This window comes from Rhododendron vialii, chromosome 13a (genome assembly GCF_030253575.1).
Source record: "Rhododendron vialii isolate Sample 1 chromosome 13a, ASM3025357v1".
Lineage (NCBI taxonomy): Eukaryota > Viridiplantae > Streptophyta > Magnoliopsida > Ericales > Ericaceae > Rhododendron > Rhododendron vialii.
Genome location: NC_080569.1, coordinates 8,877,190 through 8,894,824, shown reverse-complemented (window position 1 = coordinate 8,894,824; position 17,635 = coordinate 8,877,190). Strand labels below are relative to the sequence as shown.

At 37.9% G+C, this 17,635-nt stretch overlaps 2 protein-coding genes across 3 annotated transcripts; one reads left to right on the top strand and one right to left on the bottom strand.

Moving 5' to 3' along the window:
• Positions 1 to 1,940: 1,940 nt before the first annotated feature.
• On the bottom strand, positions 1,941 to 15,592 carry LOC131314719 (uncharacterized). 2 transcript variants are annotated; one of them, XR_009196494.1, is made up of 5 exons: positions 15,127 to 15,592; positions 7,268 to 7,371; positions 5,820 to 5,949; positions 5,548 to 5,719; positions 1,941 to 2,550 (listed from the first exon to the last, which is right to left on the bottom strand). XR_009196494.1 is itself a non-coding variant. In XM_058343557.1 (4 exons), exons 1-4 carry the CDS (start codon positions 15,238 to 15,240, stop codon positions 5,681 to 5,683), a joined length of 387 nt encoding a protein of 128 aa, XP_058199540.1. In that variant the 5' UTR covers positions 15,241 to 15,592; the 3' UTR covers positions 5,122 to 5,680. The 2 variants fall into 2 exon arrangements, 1 of the variants encoding a protein (XP_058199540.1); XM_058343557.1 differs by lacking the exon at positions 1,941 to 2,550 and having other exon boundaries at positions 5,122 to 5,719.
• Positions 2,343 to 4,222, top strand: LOC131314718 (probable xyloglucan galactosyltransferase GT11). The gene has a single exon (XM_058343556.1). It carries the CDS (start codon positions 2,343 to 2,345, stop codon positions 4,050 to 4,052), a length of 1,710 nt encoding a protein of 569 aa, XP_058199539.1. The 3' UTR covers positions 4,053 to 4,222.
• Positions 15,593 to 17,635: the final 2,043 nt, after the last annotated feature.

Genomic DNA, 17,635 nt, shown 5'->3' with positions numbered 1-17,635 from the left:
TTAATTAACACAAGGAAGAAAAATAAATGACATAAGTGGCCCTTTAAGTTTGAAATAAAAGAAGTTTGAGGTGGTTTCACTTTTGTCTGAACATGGCTTTCAACATTGCAAACTTTGATAGCTTCAAGTTCCATTACCAAGCTTAATTTCCCAGTCATTATGTGGTAGGTTATAGCCACTGTAACCTGCAGAAAGTAAATATTGTTTCAGCTCATACATGAGAGGCATGCTTTACCTAGGAGTTTCTCACTTTCAGAGGATCGGATGGAGATATAAGGGTTGGCAACCAAACAATACTGATCGAAATCATATTCATCCGATTGGCTGAAAGTGAGAAACTCCTAGGTAAGGCACGGGTTGTTACAATAGGACCGCTAGATAGGATATATAAATTCTGTGTGTAGTTTATGTTTGTTTGTAGAGATATATTCACACCCAAAAAAGGGTTTGAGCAGGCCAGCTGGGCGGGCTGAGCTGGACTAGAATAAAGGATAGACAAAAAAACAGGCCCATGTATACTTGGTAAAATATGGGTTTTAATCTCCATTCAAACTGATATGTAAAGAGGCCCTATGTACATTTCCATAGCATGTGGAGATCCAAATCAAGTTGTTCAAACCCATTTCTCAGTCCAATAGAAGAAGCCCAATCATATTTAGTAATCCTACCAGCTAACTGATAAACATACTCCTCGCACCATCCGCACGTGGTGGGATATTAGCTTCGGCCCCAACATAGTGGAATCTTCTACAGATAATGGTTTGGTGTCATAGGTAGTGTTAGTGGTGTAGTTGGATTACAACGTAGGCCGACCGTAACTCCATCAACTCGAATCTGAGACCTCTCACTTGGACACTTAGGCCCCCTCTCCCATGCCACTGGGACAAATCCCCATTGGCAATGTTGTGGTGTGACGGGATATCATACATGCATTTTCATTTTTAACCGGAAAAAAAAAAGATAATTACAAATTATCGTTTATGAGCTGTAGCATTGATTGTTTGATGATCAAAAGCAGTTGATAAGCAATTCTGTCAACTTCTCTCCGGGTGGAGCTGCCCTTGCCGTGGTGGATGGTGGAGGTTGGCGGTGGATTTGAAACGGCAATAGCTAGGGTTTGTTTGTTCTGTATTGATTGGGCTTGTCCCATTATTTGGGCTTTTAGACCCTTAGCCCTTAGGTGTTTGGTCTTTCAATTATTTATCTAGGTTTTTAGACCAACGGGTGTGGGTTTCGTCCCAATGGATTTTCCGTGTTTGGTTTCTTGCCAAACTTGGGATTTGGGTCTCGAATGGGCATTAGATTATTCTTAGCGTTGTAGATCGTTTGGGTCTTGAACGAATTTGATGTCATCATTCTTTATTCCTATAAATCTTTGTAACAATTTAGATATTGTTGAAATTTTTGTGCCTTTAAAAAAAAAAAACCAATTCTGTCAACTTGATAGTGATGGGATTAAATTGTAATCCACATGGACCACATCCCGTGTTTTTCAATGTGAGATTTGAATCTGACCAACATTTAAGTCTGATAATAAAGGTTCTAAATTTTTAGTTTAATTCATGCTCCAAGTTGAACAAACAGATAAACAGACAGATTTACAAAAATGTAAAACAACTTCAGGAAGATAGGGTCGACCAGACCTAGGCCACATAAATCCTCCAGTAAAACCATTTTCTCCCGTGCTCAATCCTCACACTCTCCCGCTTCCAACAGTTTTGAGTCTTTTGACTGTTTTCTAAACAAGTTTTCGCGCTCACGATGCTAAGGTCATAGGGTGCTATGTAATTGTGCCGCTACTGAATAAGAGGATTACATATGAAATTGCGTAAGCTCAATCTCCTAATCAATTTTAAGGGTAGCATAGTCTCTATTCGATCACGAGACCTCCTTTTCTTCCTCTTAATTTGAACACCAAAATCTGAAGCAAGTAAATACCATAATCCAAACCATTAGCAAACGGACGCTCCTAAATGCAAGGCGGCCGTCCATCCCATTTAAATAGCACTTCAACGCTGAGAAGTAGGGAAAATACCAGTAACAAATTACACAAATTTGTCTCCTAATTAAGAATCGAACGTATCCATCCTAATGATGCCATTTTTAGAAGATTTTCCCCTGATTGGTTCAGTTTCAATTCTCTCTCTCTCTCTCTCTCTCTCTCTCTCTCTCTCTCTGTGCAATTCTTGTGTTACATCTCAATCAATTGGTCAATTCATCTTGAAAATTTTCTTTCCCAAATTGAATTCCTATTATTGCTCCACCACATCTTCTGACTACTTTTGTATCTCTCTAGAAATGGTTTCTATCATCATACTCACCAGACGTTTCCCAGGAACTTGATGACCCAAAGGAGACTCGTCAATGCAAAAGCCCGAAGAGAGAAGAAGATGGAGAGCTCAGCCATCATATTAAGATGCCGCAATCATTTATGGTTGGTTGCATTTACCTTGTTCGTTGTTTGGTACTTGCTGCTTTATGTTCTTGATTGGTCTTCTCTCAGCCCCATAACCCAAAACCATGTATCCATCCAATCTGGAAAATTCAACCCTGTCGATATCACCAAAACCACAAATGAAATCAATGGCATGTCTCCCAGTTTCAATCGTGTAAAAGATAGATGGAACAAGCATGGAACAGCGGAGGAAACAACGAATGGCGAAAAACCCATCAAACCATTGGGAGAAATCGTTTCGAAAAATCAAGAAACGGGTAAGTCTTCCGACAAGCCTCGATTATCGTGTTCGGGTCGGTACATTTACGTCCATGAAATTCCGAAGAAATTCAACGATGACTTGATTGATCAATGCCAATCGCTCGACAATTGGACTAACATGTGCCAATACATCATGAACAAGGGTCTTGGCCAGCAACTTCCTAGGGACAAAATTTTTGGAAACACGGGTTTTTACGCGACCCACCAGTTCTCGTTGGAAGTCATTTTCCACAACAGAATGAAGCAGTATGATTGCTTAACAAATGATTCGTCAGCGGCTTCTGCAATCTTTGTACCTTACTATGCAGGCCTCGATGTGGCGCGATACTTATGGGGGTCCAACGTATCGGAAAGAGATTCGGGCTCCCTTGAAATTTACAAGTGGCTTAAGGAACAACCCGAGTGGGAATTCATGTGGGGGAGAGATCATTTTCTTGTAGCAGGGAGAATCACATGGGATTTCAGGAGAGGAGTCGATGAGGACTCCGCTTGGGGAAACAAACTAATGTTGTTGCCAGAGGCCAAAAACATGACTATCTTGACAATCGAATCAAGCCCTTGGAACAGTAACGATTTCGCGATACCTTATCCTACTTACTTCCACCCTTCCAATGATAGAGAGGTTTTCCAGTGGCAGAACAGGATGAGGAAATTAAAAAGACGGTACTTGTTTTCGTTCGCGGGTGCACCCCGGCCCAACATTGGGGATTCAATCCGGAGCGAAATAATGAGTCAGTGCCAGAAGTCAAGAAGGAAGTGTAAACTTTTGGAATGCAGAAATGCAGGAAACAAGTGCCTAAAGCCGGGTTATTTGATGAAACTGTTCCAGAGTTCTGTTTTCTGTTTACAGCCTCCTGGGGACTCATTTACTCGTCGGTCCACTTTCGACTCGATTGTGGCCGGGTGCATTCCGGTTTTCTTCCATCCAGCTTCCGCTTACGTGCAGTACTTGTGGCATTTGCCGAAGAATTATGAAAAGTACTCTGTTTTGATTCCAGAGGAGGGCGTGAAGGGAAATAAGCTGAGTATCGAGGCGCAATTGGAGAAGATACCAAAAGCGAAGGTGGCTGCGATGAGAGAGGAGGTGGTAAAGTTGATTCCGAAGGTGAGTTACGCCGATCCGAGGTTGAGGTTGGAGACACTTGAAGATGCGTTTGATTTGACAGTGAAGGGTGTTTTGGAGAGAGTGGAGAAACTGAGGGTACAGGGGAGGAATTCTAATTTTGTGGGTGATGAAGAGTATAGTTGGAAGCAAAGTTTTTTTGGGACGTTAGGGAATGATGAATGGGATCATTACTTTAAGAGAAGAAGTAAGGAGAAATATTGGGGGAAGTGAGATAGGGAAGAGAAAGCAAGAAGCACAGAAATATAATGGTAATTTGCTTTATTTTTTGGATACTACTAGTTTTTTTTTTTCTTTCCCTTTTTTGAAATGGGAAACTTGTGTAGTTGCTTTATAGAGATTCTTGGAGTTCAAAACCTCTGCGGGCCCATATGCTATTTTATCTGGACAATTTCCATATGCTATGTAGCCACAAAAAAGAGAGAGGGGAGGCCATCACGTTCCTATTGTGTTCATCTTTAACAGGAACAGTTTCCGAAAACGACTAGTCGAATGTTTCGAGTTGTTTTGAGAAAATGTTGCCCAGTAACAATTGGCCAACAAGTATTTGGTGTTTTGAAAACTGAAAACAGAAAGGAAATTGATACTGAACACAGAAAACAAATCATACTTCATTCTGGAAAATGAAACCTATATAGAACCAATATAGAATTAATAGCGATTCCACCACAAATACCACACCTTCATACTCCCTTCAATTTTTTTTTTTGGTATGGGAATGCATTTGAATGATGGATTTTATGACGGTAAAGGGGAAAGAAAATAGAAGAATCTAACGAGGTAAAAAAAGCTACTCCCTCCGTCCCTTTTTAAGTGTCCTGCTTCGTAACTCCAACTTATTAAAAAGACATCATCATTACATCTTTCACATCAACTTTTTCCTCCACTTTCTCTACTTACCCATCATCATTACACTTTTACTCACTAACTTTTCAAAATAAAATCTACTTTTAAGGACAAAATAGACAATACATCAACTTTTACCCCTCTAACTTTACAAAATGGACACTTATTAAGGGACAGCCCAAAATGGAATACTGGACACAAAAAAAGGGACGGAGGGAGTAATACATTTTACCAGTACAATTTTCCTTTTTCTTAACAGCGAGGAGTACATACACAAATTCACTCCACTTGATAATGTCATCACCAAGCATTATACAGCAGTGTAAATCTTATAAAATTTTCCACATTTTGGTGAATCCTAATCATCACAATGGAAGGACACTTCACAAATTCATATGAAAAGCAGAATGTTAAACTTGTTGGGTGACGAAAGAGGTTTGCAGGTTTGGATTTTCTTTAAAATTGCTGCTTCATTGGAAAAACAAATGATGAGAGTAAATTGAATCTTAGGAACAAGCTGCTATTCATACTTGAGCACAACAACTTAATGCTATACTATTTCTGTGGACAAAACAATGAATTCATTCCTGTACGACGTCTCCACTTGCTGGTAACAAAGGGGGTTAGAGGGAGGCCTCTCTTAGAACAAAACATGAAGCAAAACCCGAGTCCATGAGGTCACACCCCTTTTCTAGGACGACTTGGACTCGAACCAATCGAGCTACCTCAGCTTAAGTTCTACCTCTACAGAGTAAATGTTACAGAAACAGCTCAACTACTGTGATCTTTTATTGCATCCAAGCAATGCAGAATCAGACTATTGCACAGTTGCCAAACGAACATGAATCATTTGATTACGCACCTTGGGAAACTTTCACATTGTTGTTGTCAGGACAGTAAGGTAAAATCTTGTAAACACTGAGCCCAGATAATTCAACTCTCAGTCAGAGAGAGAGGCGGGAGGAGTGCTAACTGCTAAGTTTGGATCCCAGCAATCAGAAATGTGCTAAGCTATATACGAGAATCCACGCAAGCTGAGGAAAACAGAGTAAAAAGTTAGCTAGCTAGTCATCAAATGAACTTCTAAAAACTTCTAAAGAGAAAGAAGATCAACAAAGAGATGCTGTCCAGTACCAGAAAGAGCATTATAGAAACAAAAAGCCCCTCTTGGAGGAGAGCCCAGTGGCCACCAAATTCTTCTTCATCGATTTTTAGTATCATCGTGTAATAAGAGTATATAATCCCAGAAGATATCACCAGGAACCTGAAGTGTAAGTTTGCAATACAAGTTGATCACTTTAACTCTTTAAGTGGTAATCATAAATGACAATCAGTCCCTGTGAACCATATGTTGTGAACATACACAAGTGAGGTCAAGAAAACTAGACAAGAAAGTAAAACCAATTGTAATGAAAATACACATGTTTCGGATAGCTACACTGTAGGCTACTCCAATGATAACCTCTAAAATCTGGTCAAATGGACAAAACTATAAGCATCTACTCCTCTAGACACAGGGCAACCAAAAAACATCAGGAAGGACACAAAAGAAAATGTCCAATGGAATATGAACCAGTATACTCAACACATTCAAGAATCCAGTTTAATTAGTCAGCCAAAGTCCCATATGTAAAATAGCTCATAACACAATCATTTTAAGTAGACACTTATAATTTTGCTTTTGAGGTTGCATCTATGTTGATCCATGTGTTTGGTTGAGTATACACAATAACCCAGTAATACATGTTTTTGTTAACATTCCTCACAAGACCATCAACTTGAACATAGTGGTACACCACACCCAGTCTCTACTCTGTGCATTACTTAACCTAAGCTGCAGACGAGCAAACATAGCACTTTGAATTAGTTTCAAAAGAACACTTAGATTAAGGCTTTGTTGTTTGCTTCCCATGTGTAAATGGGAACAGGAAGAGTAATGTAAAATGAAAGGGAAAATTCAATATTCTCCTGATTTCTCCTGTTCATTTAGAAGAGCAAAAATATAAGTGAAAAATGTTAGAATCCAAGAAAAAACGCAAATTAGTAATATTGTATTAAGAAGTCCCTCTTTGCTTACCCATATCCAATCTATGAAAACAACTGATATTGAAAATCCACCCCCTTACGAGAAAAAAAATTTCATTAATTTCTCCCACTCCCTCAAACATAAATAACGAGAAGTTTATGGTAGCAAGAGTTCAAATAGTAACCCTTAATTCTAACCCAGGAAAGATTGAACAGGATTCCTTTAGCCCTCTGCAGGTCCGGAATCTTTACAACCTTCCCACATCTTAGTAATGTAGAATGCAATTTTTCCTATGCGTAAAAGGGCCAACCGCCAACCCAATAAAGTCAAAGCGGGTCTATCTTTTGAAGCTGATATTACCGCAATATGAAACATCCTTTCATTGTTTTGCTAAGGGAAATACCACTGATAAATCTTAAAGATATCATTTGAACTATACGCATACAATCTGAGGAATGGACAACACAGATATTGTGAATTATTTCTAGCAAAACAGATATGAACCCTCTGATTTATGCAACAGCTGGAAAACTAGAGGGGACAAGCATCAACTTACACAACGATCCATATGCCACCAACTAATGGTATGGCACCCCAAAGCAAACCACATACAAGGGCCACCACTTGTCGTATCCAATGCAATACATCTCCTAATTGATCCTGCAATAGCATTGTGTTATATTATATGGTGACTAACATACAAATAAAATCTCTCTTACAATTTTAAAGCAAGGAATATTTGTCTCCATTGGAATAAAATTGCTACAAAGTTTTCCAAAATTACAATACTATAAGGATCTCATGCCACACATTTCTAAGTCTCTTTTCAACCATAAATCAACTCTACAGTTCCACCAGCTAGGTTAAACATATAATATGACTTTGTAGCTTTAGCAATATATGTAGCAACTCATAATACACATAAAGTATACATGAAGTTCACCATTAACATTATCATTGCCCAATCATCTCCTGACTCTTTCAACAAATTCTACACCAAAGGAGGATGAAGGACTGAAATTAACTAGTTGTGTGTCTTACATTCCTGTAACTCTCAATAGCATTTCCCACTGTCCGCACTAGTATTAAATATCTCAAACTTTGCCAAGTTGTCCACTCGAAACCCCCCATTTCCTACAAGGAAAACAAGGGTGTTAAATCTTTTCGTGTAGGATGCTTTAGGTGAGATTGTGACCTTTTACTAACAAGGGTAAGTGTAACACCCCGAGTCCCCGACCCAAAATACATATGTGACTCGACTAAAAGTGAAGACAATGTTGAGACCGGCACGTAAAATTATTTAGTTTTAGTCTAGAACAAAAATTGAAAACACTTCTTTTATATAATGTACACACAATAGATAATTTACTTGGAAGATGACAAAAATACCAAAACTTGAACATATATGTATAAATATGACAAATATGTACGAAACTTGGAAATATAAAGGAAAAAAGAAGAAGAAGAAAAAGAATGACACCACATGCTATGGTTTTGCCACCTCACTACTCTAGAAACATAGCCTAGCCTAATCACACTAGTAGCTTGGCTTACACCAAGGCTAAAAGAATGACAAATGTGCTTGCATGACACTTGGAGTATTAGGTGTCAAAATTCGATCAAATTAGAAACTCTATAAATAGGAGTCCTATTCTTAGTGCATGGCCAAAAATAGTATCTACTACCTAGACTACTTGTACGGAAAAAAGAAGAGGGAAAGGTTAAGTCTCTGTTAACACTAGATTAGCATAACATTAGTAAAAGAAATAAAGGAAGGTAATAGTGCTCCTGTCCAAAGCCGTATACCATTGTCGAGCTATCGCGCACTATCGGGAGGTTAGCAATAATACGAGTTAAGTCTCCTCCAAGCTTACAAAAAGTTCAAGGTGAGATACTTATACTTTAGTTACATGATTTTTCTTTATAAAAGTAGCATGATTTTATGTTGAGAAAAGATTACAATTTTATTTAAGATATGCCATGGAAAAAGATATGATAAATTTTTCATGTTAAAGATTAGAAGCACATCAGACAAAGGTGATGACGCTGTAAAGTTTAAGCTTAGAAAATGAAAGCGGTCAGACAAAGGAGATGACCTATTGATGCATCCAGACAGTTGTCCCGAGTTTGGGGGACGCTTAAAAAGATATCATAACACAGAAGGGAGTTATACGGATGGAAAGAATGGGCCCTAGTGGCCAGTGACTTGATCATTTCACACAGCAAGAGGGGTCGCTCCCCTACAGAAAGATTAAGCTGTTGGATGAACATCATAAGATTATTTGTTTTAGATTATGCAAGCATTTATGTTAAAAATTGTTTCCATGGTATAAAACGTGCAACTTTGGTATTTGTATCTCACACGAGCATTCGGCTTATGAAAATTAATATTTTTCACAGATAATGAAGAATAGAGACGGAGTTGTTGTTGCCCTGGGACATGCTTGTTGTACTTTTGTGTAGATATTGTAAAAATGTGAGAGCTGCTACACACACAGCAGATCTGTGCATAGATTGTGCACAGATTTTGTTGCGGGGCCCACCACGGGTCCCACACAAATCATCCGAGCCATGCATTAAATGTAAAACATTTTTTCAAGGGTCTCCGTAAAAAATAAGCTCAATCCGATACCTATAAGTGCTTCATCCAACCATCTAACTTTTCATTCAGATTTTCGGATAATGAAAAGTTATATGGTTGGATCGAGCACCTATAGGTATCGGATTGAGCTTATTTTTTACGTGGGCCCTTGAAAAAATGTTTTACATTTAATAAACGGTTCGAATGATTTGTGTGGGACCCATGGTGGGCCCCACAACAAAATCTGTGCACAATCTGTGCACAGATTGCTGTGTGTGTAGACTTTCTGTAAAAATGTTATCTTTTCAGAAGACTTGGGCTTTGTAATAAAACTTAATTACGTTTTTGTAATAAGTGTTTTTGAAATAAAATAGTTATGTCTTTCTCAAGCCATTGTCTCCAAATTTATTTGTGAAAAAGAGGCTTGGATGAGCATTAGGACTCATCGGCCAGTCACGATGACTCGACAAAGTTCCTAGAGTCGGGGTCGTGAGAATTGTGGTATCAGAGCAAGGTTTTTACAAAAATAAATATTTTTTTAAAGCAACCTGGGAATTTTCTTTGATAGGAAAAGAAATGAAGAAAAGAACTGATGTTTCAGTAGCCTTGAAATTTTGAAAGAAAAGTATATATTTTCCTTGTTCAACAGAGTCCCCGGGCAGCTGGCATGATTTAGACGGCGAAATTATTTAAATTCTAAAATATATTGATTGTAGGAATGGCAAATCATCACGCAATGGATGTTTGGGGAGGATACATAGTCAATCCACCTGTTAATGGATGCCCTGCCGTTCACCCAGTGAACCCCGAACTGTACGAACATCTCACTGGTCGGGCTGCCCAAACACTCGCCCACCGAGCAGTACGAAGGGTAGTGCAATTCCAACCCTTACTATCAATAGAAGCAAAAAGAAGTGTTGTAGAACATCGTCTCGATACCAAAACTCTCATAAGACAGAAAGCGTTATAACTTTTGCAAGATAATGTTACAACTTTTGCAAGATAATGAACGCTTCCAAGTTCTGTTGAATCAGGTAAATGTGGAAGAGGAAGGAAATTGGAGACCAGCTGCTAATAGGGAAGAAACAGGACCCTCCAATAATGATAATCTGTTGCCAATAGAAAATGGGTACCACTAGAAGAAAAAAATGTATGTGTAAATAGTGTAAAAGTGTACAGGGAAGAAGTAGTTTGTATATAGACATGTATATAAATAAAAAGATCTTGTTTCCCTGTAATGAATTCAGTACCACCTAGTGCATAAAGTCAAATATTAGTAACTAGAACTACAAAGCATATAGTTGGAAATAGAGCCCTGCTACTGGTACAGAAATCTGTGCACAGATTGTGCACAGATTTTGTGGTGGGGCCCACCACGGGTCTCACACAAATGATCCGAGCCGTTCATTAAATGTAAAATATTTTTTCAAGAGTCCTCGTAGAAAATTAGCTCAATCTAATACCTATAAGTGCTCAATCCAATCATCTAAATTTTTATTCAGATTTTCGAGTAATGAAAAGTTAGATAATTAGATGAAGCACCTATAGGTATTGGATTTAGCTGATTTTTTACAGGAGCCCTTGAAAAAATGTTTTACATTTAATGAACGGCTCGGATTATTTGTGTGGGACCCGTGGTGGGTCCCACAAAAAAATCTGTGCACAGATCTGTACCGGTAGCATTTTTGTTGGAAATACATATTAGAACAACGTAAAAGAAAACAATTAATATAGAACTTATTTCCCTCTGACAGCAACCAAACAAAACATCTTATGTTATGATAATAGTGAAGTGTACTAACAAATTGAATTACAATAAAAATGATTGTTTCAGGATGTCTAGCTCATCGGACTCTATTACTATTGACGAATGGGGACCCTTCCGAGTTAAAGGAAAACCAAGCCAAGCGCGTAGATCAAGATTCCCACGAGCGAAGAGTCAAATACCGGGCCAAGGAGGCATTAACGGGTGAAATAAGTAAAATAGAAGAATGTTTTGGATACTACACAAACGAGCAGAAGAAGTCAATCTTAAAGAAGCGTGCTAAAAGCAATTGCTTAGTGTGGTTCAAGGCATTCAAAATGATTGGAGAGCAACCAGAAGAAATGAAGGAACTCGAAAGAAAAATCCTCCAATTCGAGTTCGCCACCATATTCCTAGCGAGGGTTCCTACAGTGCAAGACCCCTGTCTCTAGGGTGTGCGTCATCGGCACCTATAGACATCCCCAGTGATTAGGAGATGAAAAAAAAAAAGGGAAAAGAAAAGGACAATGTAAATTAGCGTTGTAAATAAGATAAGAAAGTGTGATGTTTTATGTTAATAAAAAAATACTGTTATTTATGTCATGATTTGTATTTCTTTTTCCAGCTTAGTTTTAAATGGAATCGAGCCAACGGTTTGAAAGACTAGAATAGCAAGTGGAAAGAATTCTTACACTTTTGCAAATCAACCGCCTCAACCGCCAGTAGTACCTCCACAAGGAGTGCATATTAATTTGAATGATCCACCCGTGATTCCCCCAGAAAATCCCCTTCCAGCCCCAGCGGTAACTAAGGTCCGAGTAAGAGACTTCCAAAAGCTAAAACCATTAACATTCCCCGGTGGATTAGATCCCGTAAAAGCCAATGAATGGTTGGAATCCATAGAAAAGATAGCCCAAGTCATGCAATGTGAAGGAAGAGAGAAAGTGGCATTAGCAGCATACAACCTACCAAGAGAAGCTCAGCGTTGGTGGACACTAGCAAGGAGGGTTGAACCACAAATGGGATGGGAACGATTTTATGACCTCTTTAACCAAAAGTATATACCACCATCCATCAGAGATAGCAAAAGTATGGAATTTCAAAACCTTATGCAAAAATCAGGCATGACTATAGCCCAATACGAGGCCAAGTTCATAACCTTAGCACACTATGCTCCACATCTAATTCCAGACGAAAACATGAAAGCTCGTAGATTCGAGGGAGGATTAAACCCAGACTTGCGCAAACTTGTTAAGTCGTTAAAATTACCCACCTATACGGAAGTACTGGATCGGTCTTTAATACTAGAAGATGAAAGTGCAAAAACTGATCATATGTCGAAACCTAAGAAAAGGAAGAATGAGGACCAGAATACTAGCAATGGGCAGACTAAGCGACCAAATACAGGAGGACAAGGACAAAATCAGAATAGAACTGAGAATCACCCCAACTGCATGAATTATGGAAAAGCACATACAGGGATATGTTTGAAAGGATCAACTGGTTGCCATGGGTGTGGTGAGCCAAGCCATATCAGAAGGAATTGCCCAAAGAGCTCTAATTTGTTGGTTGGAAATGGGGATCAGCGAAAAGGAAATAATGGAAACCCGCAAAATAAGACTGGAAACACAGGACAAGGCCAGAGACAAGGAAGAGCTTATGCAATTTTTCCTGGTGATACATGAGAGAAACCAAGAACATCATAGCAGGTACCACACTTAAATTGTTTCTTTACTAAATAGATTCAAGTTATTCCCAAGGTATACGCAAGTTTCGAGGACCAAACTTCTTAAGGTGGGGAGAATGTAACAACCCGACCCAAAATACATATGTGACTCGACTAAAAGTGAAGACAATGTTGAGACCGGCACGTAAAATTATTTAGTTTTAGTCTGGAACAAAAATTGAAAACATTTCTTTTATATAACGTACACACAATAGATAATTTACTTGGAAGATGACAAAAAAAAAATACCATAACTTGAACATATATGTATATATATGACAAATATGTACGAAACTTGGAAATAAAGGAAAAAAAGAAGAAGAAGAAAAAGAATGACACCACATGCTATGGTTTTGCCACCTCACTGCTCTAAAAACATAGCCTAGCCTAATCACACTAGTAGCTTGGCTTACACCAAGGCTAAAAGAATGACAAATGTGCTTACATGACACTCGGAGTATTAGGTGTCAAAATTAGTTCAAATCAGAAACTCTATAAATAGGAGTCCTATTCTTAGTGCATGGCCAAAAATAGTATCTACTACCTAGACTACTTGTACGGAAAAAAGAAGAGGGAAAGGTTGAGTCTCTGTTAACACTAGATTAGCATAACATTAGTAAAAGAAATAAAGGAAGGTAATAGTGCTCCTGTCCAAAGCCGTATACCACTGCCGAGCTATCGCGCACTATTGGGAGGTTAGCAAGAATACGAGTTAAGTCTCCTCCAAGCTTACAAAAAGTTCAAGGTGAGATACTTATACTTTAGTTACATGATTTTTCTTTATAAAAGTAGCATGATTTTATGTTGAGAAAAGATTACAATTTTATTTAAGATATGCCATGGAAAAAGATATGATAAATTTTTCATGTTAAAGATTAGAAGCACGTCAGACAAAGGTGATGACGCTGTAAAGTTTAAACTTAGAAAATGAAAGCGGTCAGACAAAGGAGATGACCTATTGATGCATCCAGACAGTTGTCCCGAGTTTGGGGGATGCTTAAAAAGATACCATAACACAGAAGAAAGTTATACAGCCGGAAAGAATAGGGCCCTAGTGGCCAGTGACTTGATTATTTCACACAGCAAGCGGGGTCGCTTCCCTACAGAAAGATTAAGCTGTTGGATGAACATCATAAGATTATTTGTTTCAGATTATGCAAGCATTTATGTTAAAAATTGTTTCTATGGTATAAAATGTGCAACTTTGGTATTTGTATCTCACACGAGCATTTGGCTTATGAAAATTAATATTTTTCACATATAATGAAGAATAGAGATGGAGTTGTTGTTGCCTTGGACATGCTTGTTGTACTTTTGTGTAGATATTGTAAAAATGTTCTCTTTTCAGAAGACTTGGGTTTTGTAATAAAACTTAATTACGTTTTTTGTAATAAGTGTTTTTGAAATAAAATAGTTATGTCTTTCTCAAGTCATTGTCTCCAAATTTATTTATGAAAAAGAGGCCTGGATGAGCGTTAGGACTCATCAGCCGGTCACGAGGTCACGATGACTCGACAAAGTTCCTAGAGTCGGGTCGTGACAGTAAGAACGTCGTAATTTAGTGCCCACAACATCAGGCAAAACAGAAGTTAAGAATGCCTAAATAATTTTCCACATTTTTATATTTCCCCTATGGTAATGTAGTTATTGTTAGTAGATATCATGTACTCCAACCTCTACAATGCATTCTAGTATTCTACCTTCTGACATCTATCTTCTGGTACATGTGTTCCTCAAATAGAAGTCCAACAGTGGAGAAGAAGGTGTCTGTTTGCCTACGTGCTCTGCATTTTGCACAATTTAAATCCACAGGTCAACATAAAGCGACCTGAAGTAACAAATTCGAAAACGTGAACAATAGTGGAATTAAGGAGATCAGCCACATCGGGACTGAGACACAGGCTAGACTCCTATGGTGGCCATACACTCTTTGAAGCTTTGTACATTTCAAAATTTTCAAGGGCTCGCTAACCCCAAGCGATTATCCTAGTGGTCAAGGCCAGAGACGTTTGCTCCCTCCTAGCTATCAGGTTCGAGACATGCTATCAACTCTGGTTGGACCCATATATACAGGGCTTGCCTGACTTTAATCGAACCCTCTCCCCTCGAATTGATCCCCAAAACTAGTCGAGGTGGCACGTAAGCTGGCCACACCTAAGTACTAATAATTAATAAACAAAAAAGGCGTATGGCATCTGCTATGCTGATTTCCTATGGTTGCAATGTATCTTGTACTCTCTCCTTACAGAATTTCAATACAGTATGATCTGATCTTTAACTAAAACCTAAATCGAAAAAACTGCCAAACCAATGCAACAGTGGAGTCCTAGTGAATAACAAGAAAACGAGAACGAAAGGGCGAACCTTGTCCCAAGAGGCATCGGGGTCGAGCAATTTGGCGAGGTTGAACGGAGACAAGTGACCGTTCTGATACAGTTGCTGCTGAAGATTGAACTTCACGGATTTTCTCTCCTTCATTCTGAATTCAAATCGATCAACTATAAACTAACTAACTAACTAACTCTGGTATCTGAATTTTTCAAGAATCGAGAAACCGCTGTACTGTAGGGCTCGTTCATTGAATTATTAATAAAAAAAAATAAGGGTTGGCAGTAGATCTGATCTGAGACGATTGGAGAGTGGAGAAGACGAGGTGGAGGGAGGGGTGTGGGGTGTCGAAGTTTGATTCTGATTCTCTGTCGACTGCACGTGATTCATTCTTTCTTTCTTAAACCAATCAAATAGAAGGAGGTCGGCAATTTGCTGTTCCAATCGCCGAAGTGGCCGATTGGAGAGTGGAGAAGACACTATAAATATTTCACGGGTACTGGAATTTTTATAAATTAAAATTAAAACTAACTTAAATTCTACTCTTTCTACATTATCGCACGTGGAATTTAAACTAAAACTTGTTCATTTGTCTGATTGTTATACTCGAGATGTATTCTATTAACTAAAATAAGTATTTTATTTTTTTAAATTAAATATGATGTATTATGAGAAAATGACTATTTCATATAGTAAAAAATAAATATTTACAAAATAAGAACCTTAATGCAAAGGTTGCTAGATAAATTTTCAATAATTTCTTTAAGTATATACTCTTAAGTTTTTTCTTGAAAACAATCCAGAGAATATAAAAAATAAAATAAGCTAGTAATATCAATTTGTGAAAAAGACAAACAAAACTTTTTTGTTTTTATGTAAAATATGGTATACATCAGCGAGGGCTAGCGGGGTGTTAGTTTGTTAACCAATGGGGGTTCAGAGGCTATCTATAACCCTCAACTCCAAATCTGCTCCCTGTGGGACTCGAAGTCAGGTCACCACTAGAAAGAGAAACGAGATAACCAACTTGACAAGGATGATGCTATGGTGTTGTCGGTCATTTTGGGGACACCGTAGTTTTTGGCATAACTTCACTATTATGAGCATAATTAAAACCTATTACAAGCATTACAAAACCCTAATAAGACATAATCAAGGAATATCCAAAAAATCAACCAAGGCATAACTTAACAAACAAGTTATGCCTTGTTATGGTTTTGTTATGCTTGTAATGAATTTTGGTTATACTCATAATGGTTTTGTTATGCCAAAAGTTATGGTGTCCCCAAAATGACTGGTGACGCCGAAGTCATTCCCACTTGACAAACATGGTTTTTCACAAAACTTAAATGGGAACGACTTCAGTGTCTCCACCCCGTTTGGAGACACTGTAATTTTTGGCATAACGGAACCATTACAAGTATAACCAAAACCATTACAAGCATAACAGAAATATAACAAGGCATAACTAAAAACCAACCAAGGCATAACCAACCAAGTTATGCCTTATTATGGTTCTGGTTATGCTTGTAATGGTTTTAATTATGCTTGTAATGGTTTTGTTGTTTTTGGTGCCTTGGTTGGTTTTTGGTTATTCCTTACCATAGCATCATCCTTTTAGTTATGCTTGTAATGATTCCATTGTGCAAAAAATTACGGCGTCTCCAAAAAGAGTGACCCCTCCCCCCCCCCCCTCTTTTTTGTTTGATCCGAAAGTCGTTCCCCTCAAATTATGCCAAAATGATTCTTCAAATGGGGAATTACCGGACAATGGTAAGAAGGGCAAATAATACCCATGAGAGACCACTTTTTTCCAAATTCATCTAGATATGAAAAAGGAGAAAAAAAATTGCCAATACATGGGAAGGCCACCTAAAATGACTATTACGCCCTCAAGTTTTTGTGGAATTGCCATACATGAAACGGAGAAAACGAAATTTCCCATACACGAAATGGAGAAAAAGAAATTTCTCATATATTGTATGAGATCATGAGTTGATTTGTAGTTGAATCTTGGTTTGAATCATTCTCAACTCATGATCTCATACAATGTGCAACTTAGTTCCATAGAATCTATTCTCGTGCAATGTGCTATGTGTTAGAGTTTTGTAGTTAATGGGTCGAGATCTGATTCTTATGAATCAATTCTCGGTTGTATAACATGTTGAGTGCCATTTTTGTCAAGTAGATTTTGCTCCAATGAAATTCTATTGCACTTTATGTGAAACGTATTGCCCTCATTAAAATTTAAAGTTAAGGGTGTTTTTGTTTGAGTAAATTATTTGAATTAACCCAGAAAAAAAAAGAGTTTCTCTTTCTAGAATGGAAAAAAATGGTTCAAAAGTTATGTACTCATTCAGAAAAAATTAGTATTGCCATATAATATTGTACCTTCAAATTATATTGCTCTATCAATCATATAATATTGCACCCTGAGTGTGTTTTACAACAGAGTTGAATATTTTTATCTTCAACACTATGTCTTGAAAATTATTCTTTTTTTTTTTACGTGATTAGATAATTCCGAAAAAGTGTTCCCTGAGTT

Excerpts from the sequence above, each read along its gene's own strand:
- LOC131314718 (XM_058343556.1), top strand. The coding sequence starts at position 2,343 with ATGACCCAAAGGAGACTCGTCAATGCAAAAGCCCGAAGAGAGAAGAAG.
- LOC131314719 (XM_058343557.1), bottom strand. The coding sequence starts at position 15,240 with ATGAAGGAGAGAAAATCCGTGAAGTTCAATCTTCAGCAGCAACTGTAT. Across the intron at positions 5,950-7,267 it reads GGTGGCATATGGATCGTTGT|GTTCCTGGTGATATCTTCTG; the intron begins GTAAGTTGATGC and ends CTTACACTTCAG. Across the intron at positions 5,720-5,819 it reads TTTCTATAATGCTCTTTCTG|CTTGCGTGGATTCTCGTATA; the intron begins GTACTGGACAGC and ends TGTTTTCCTCAG.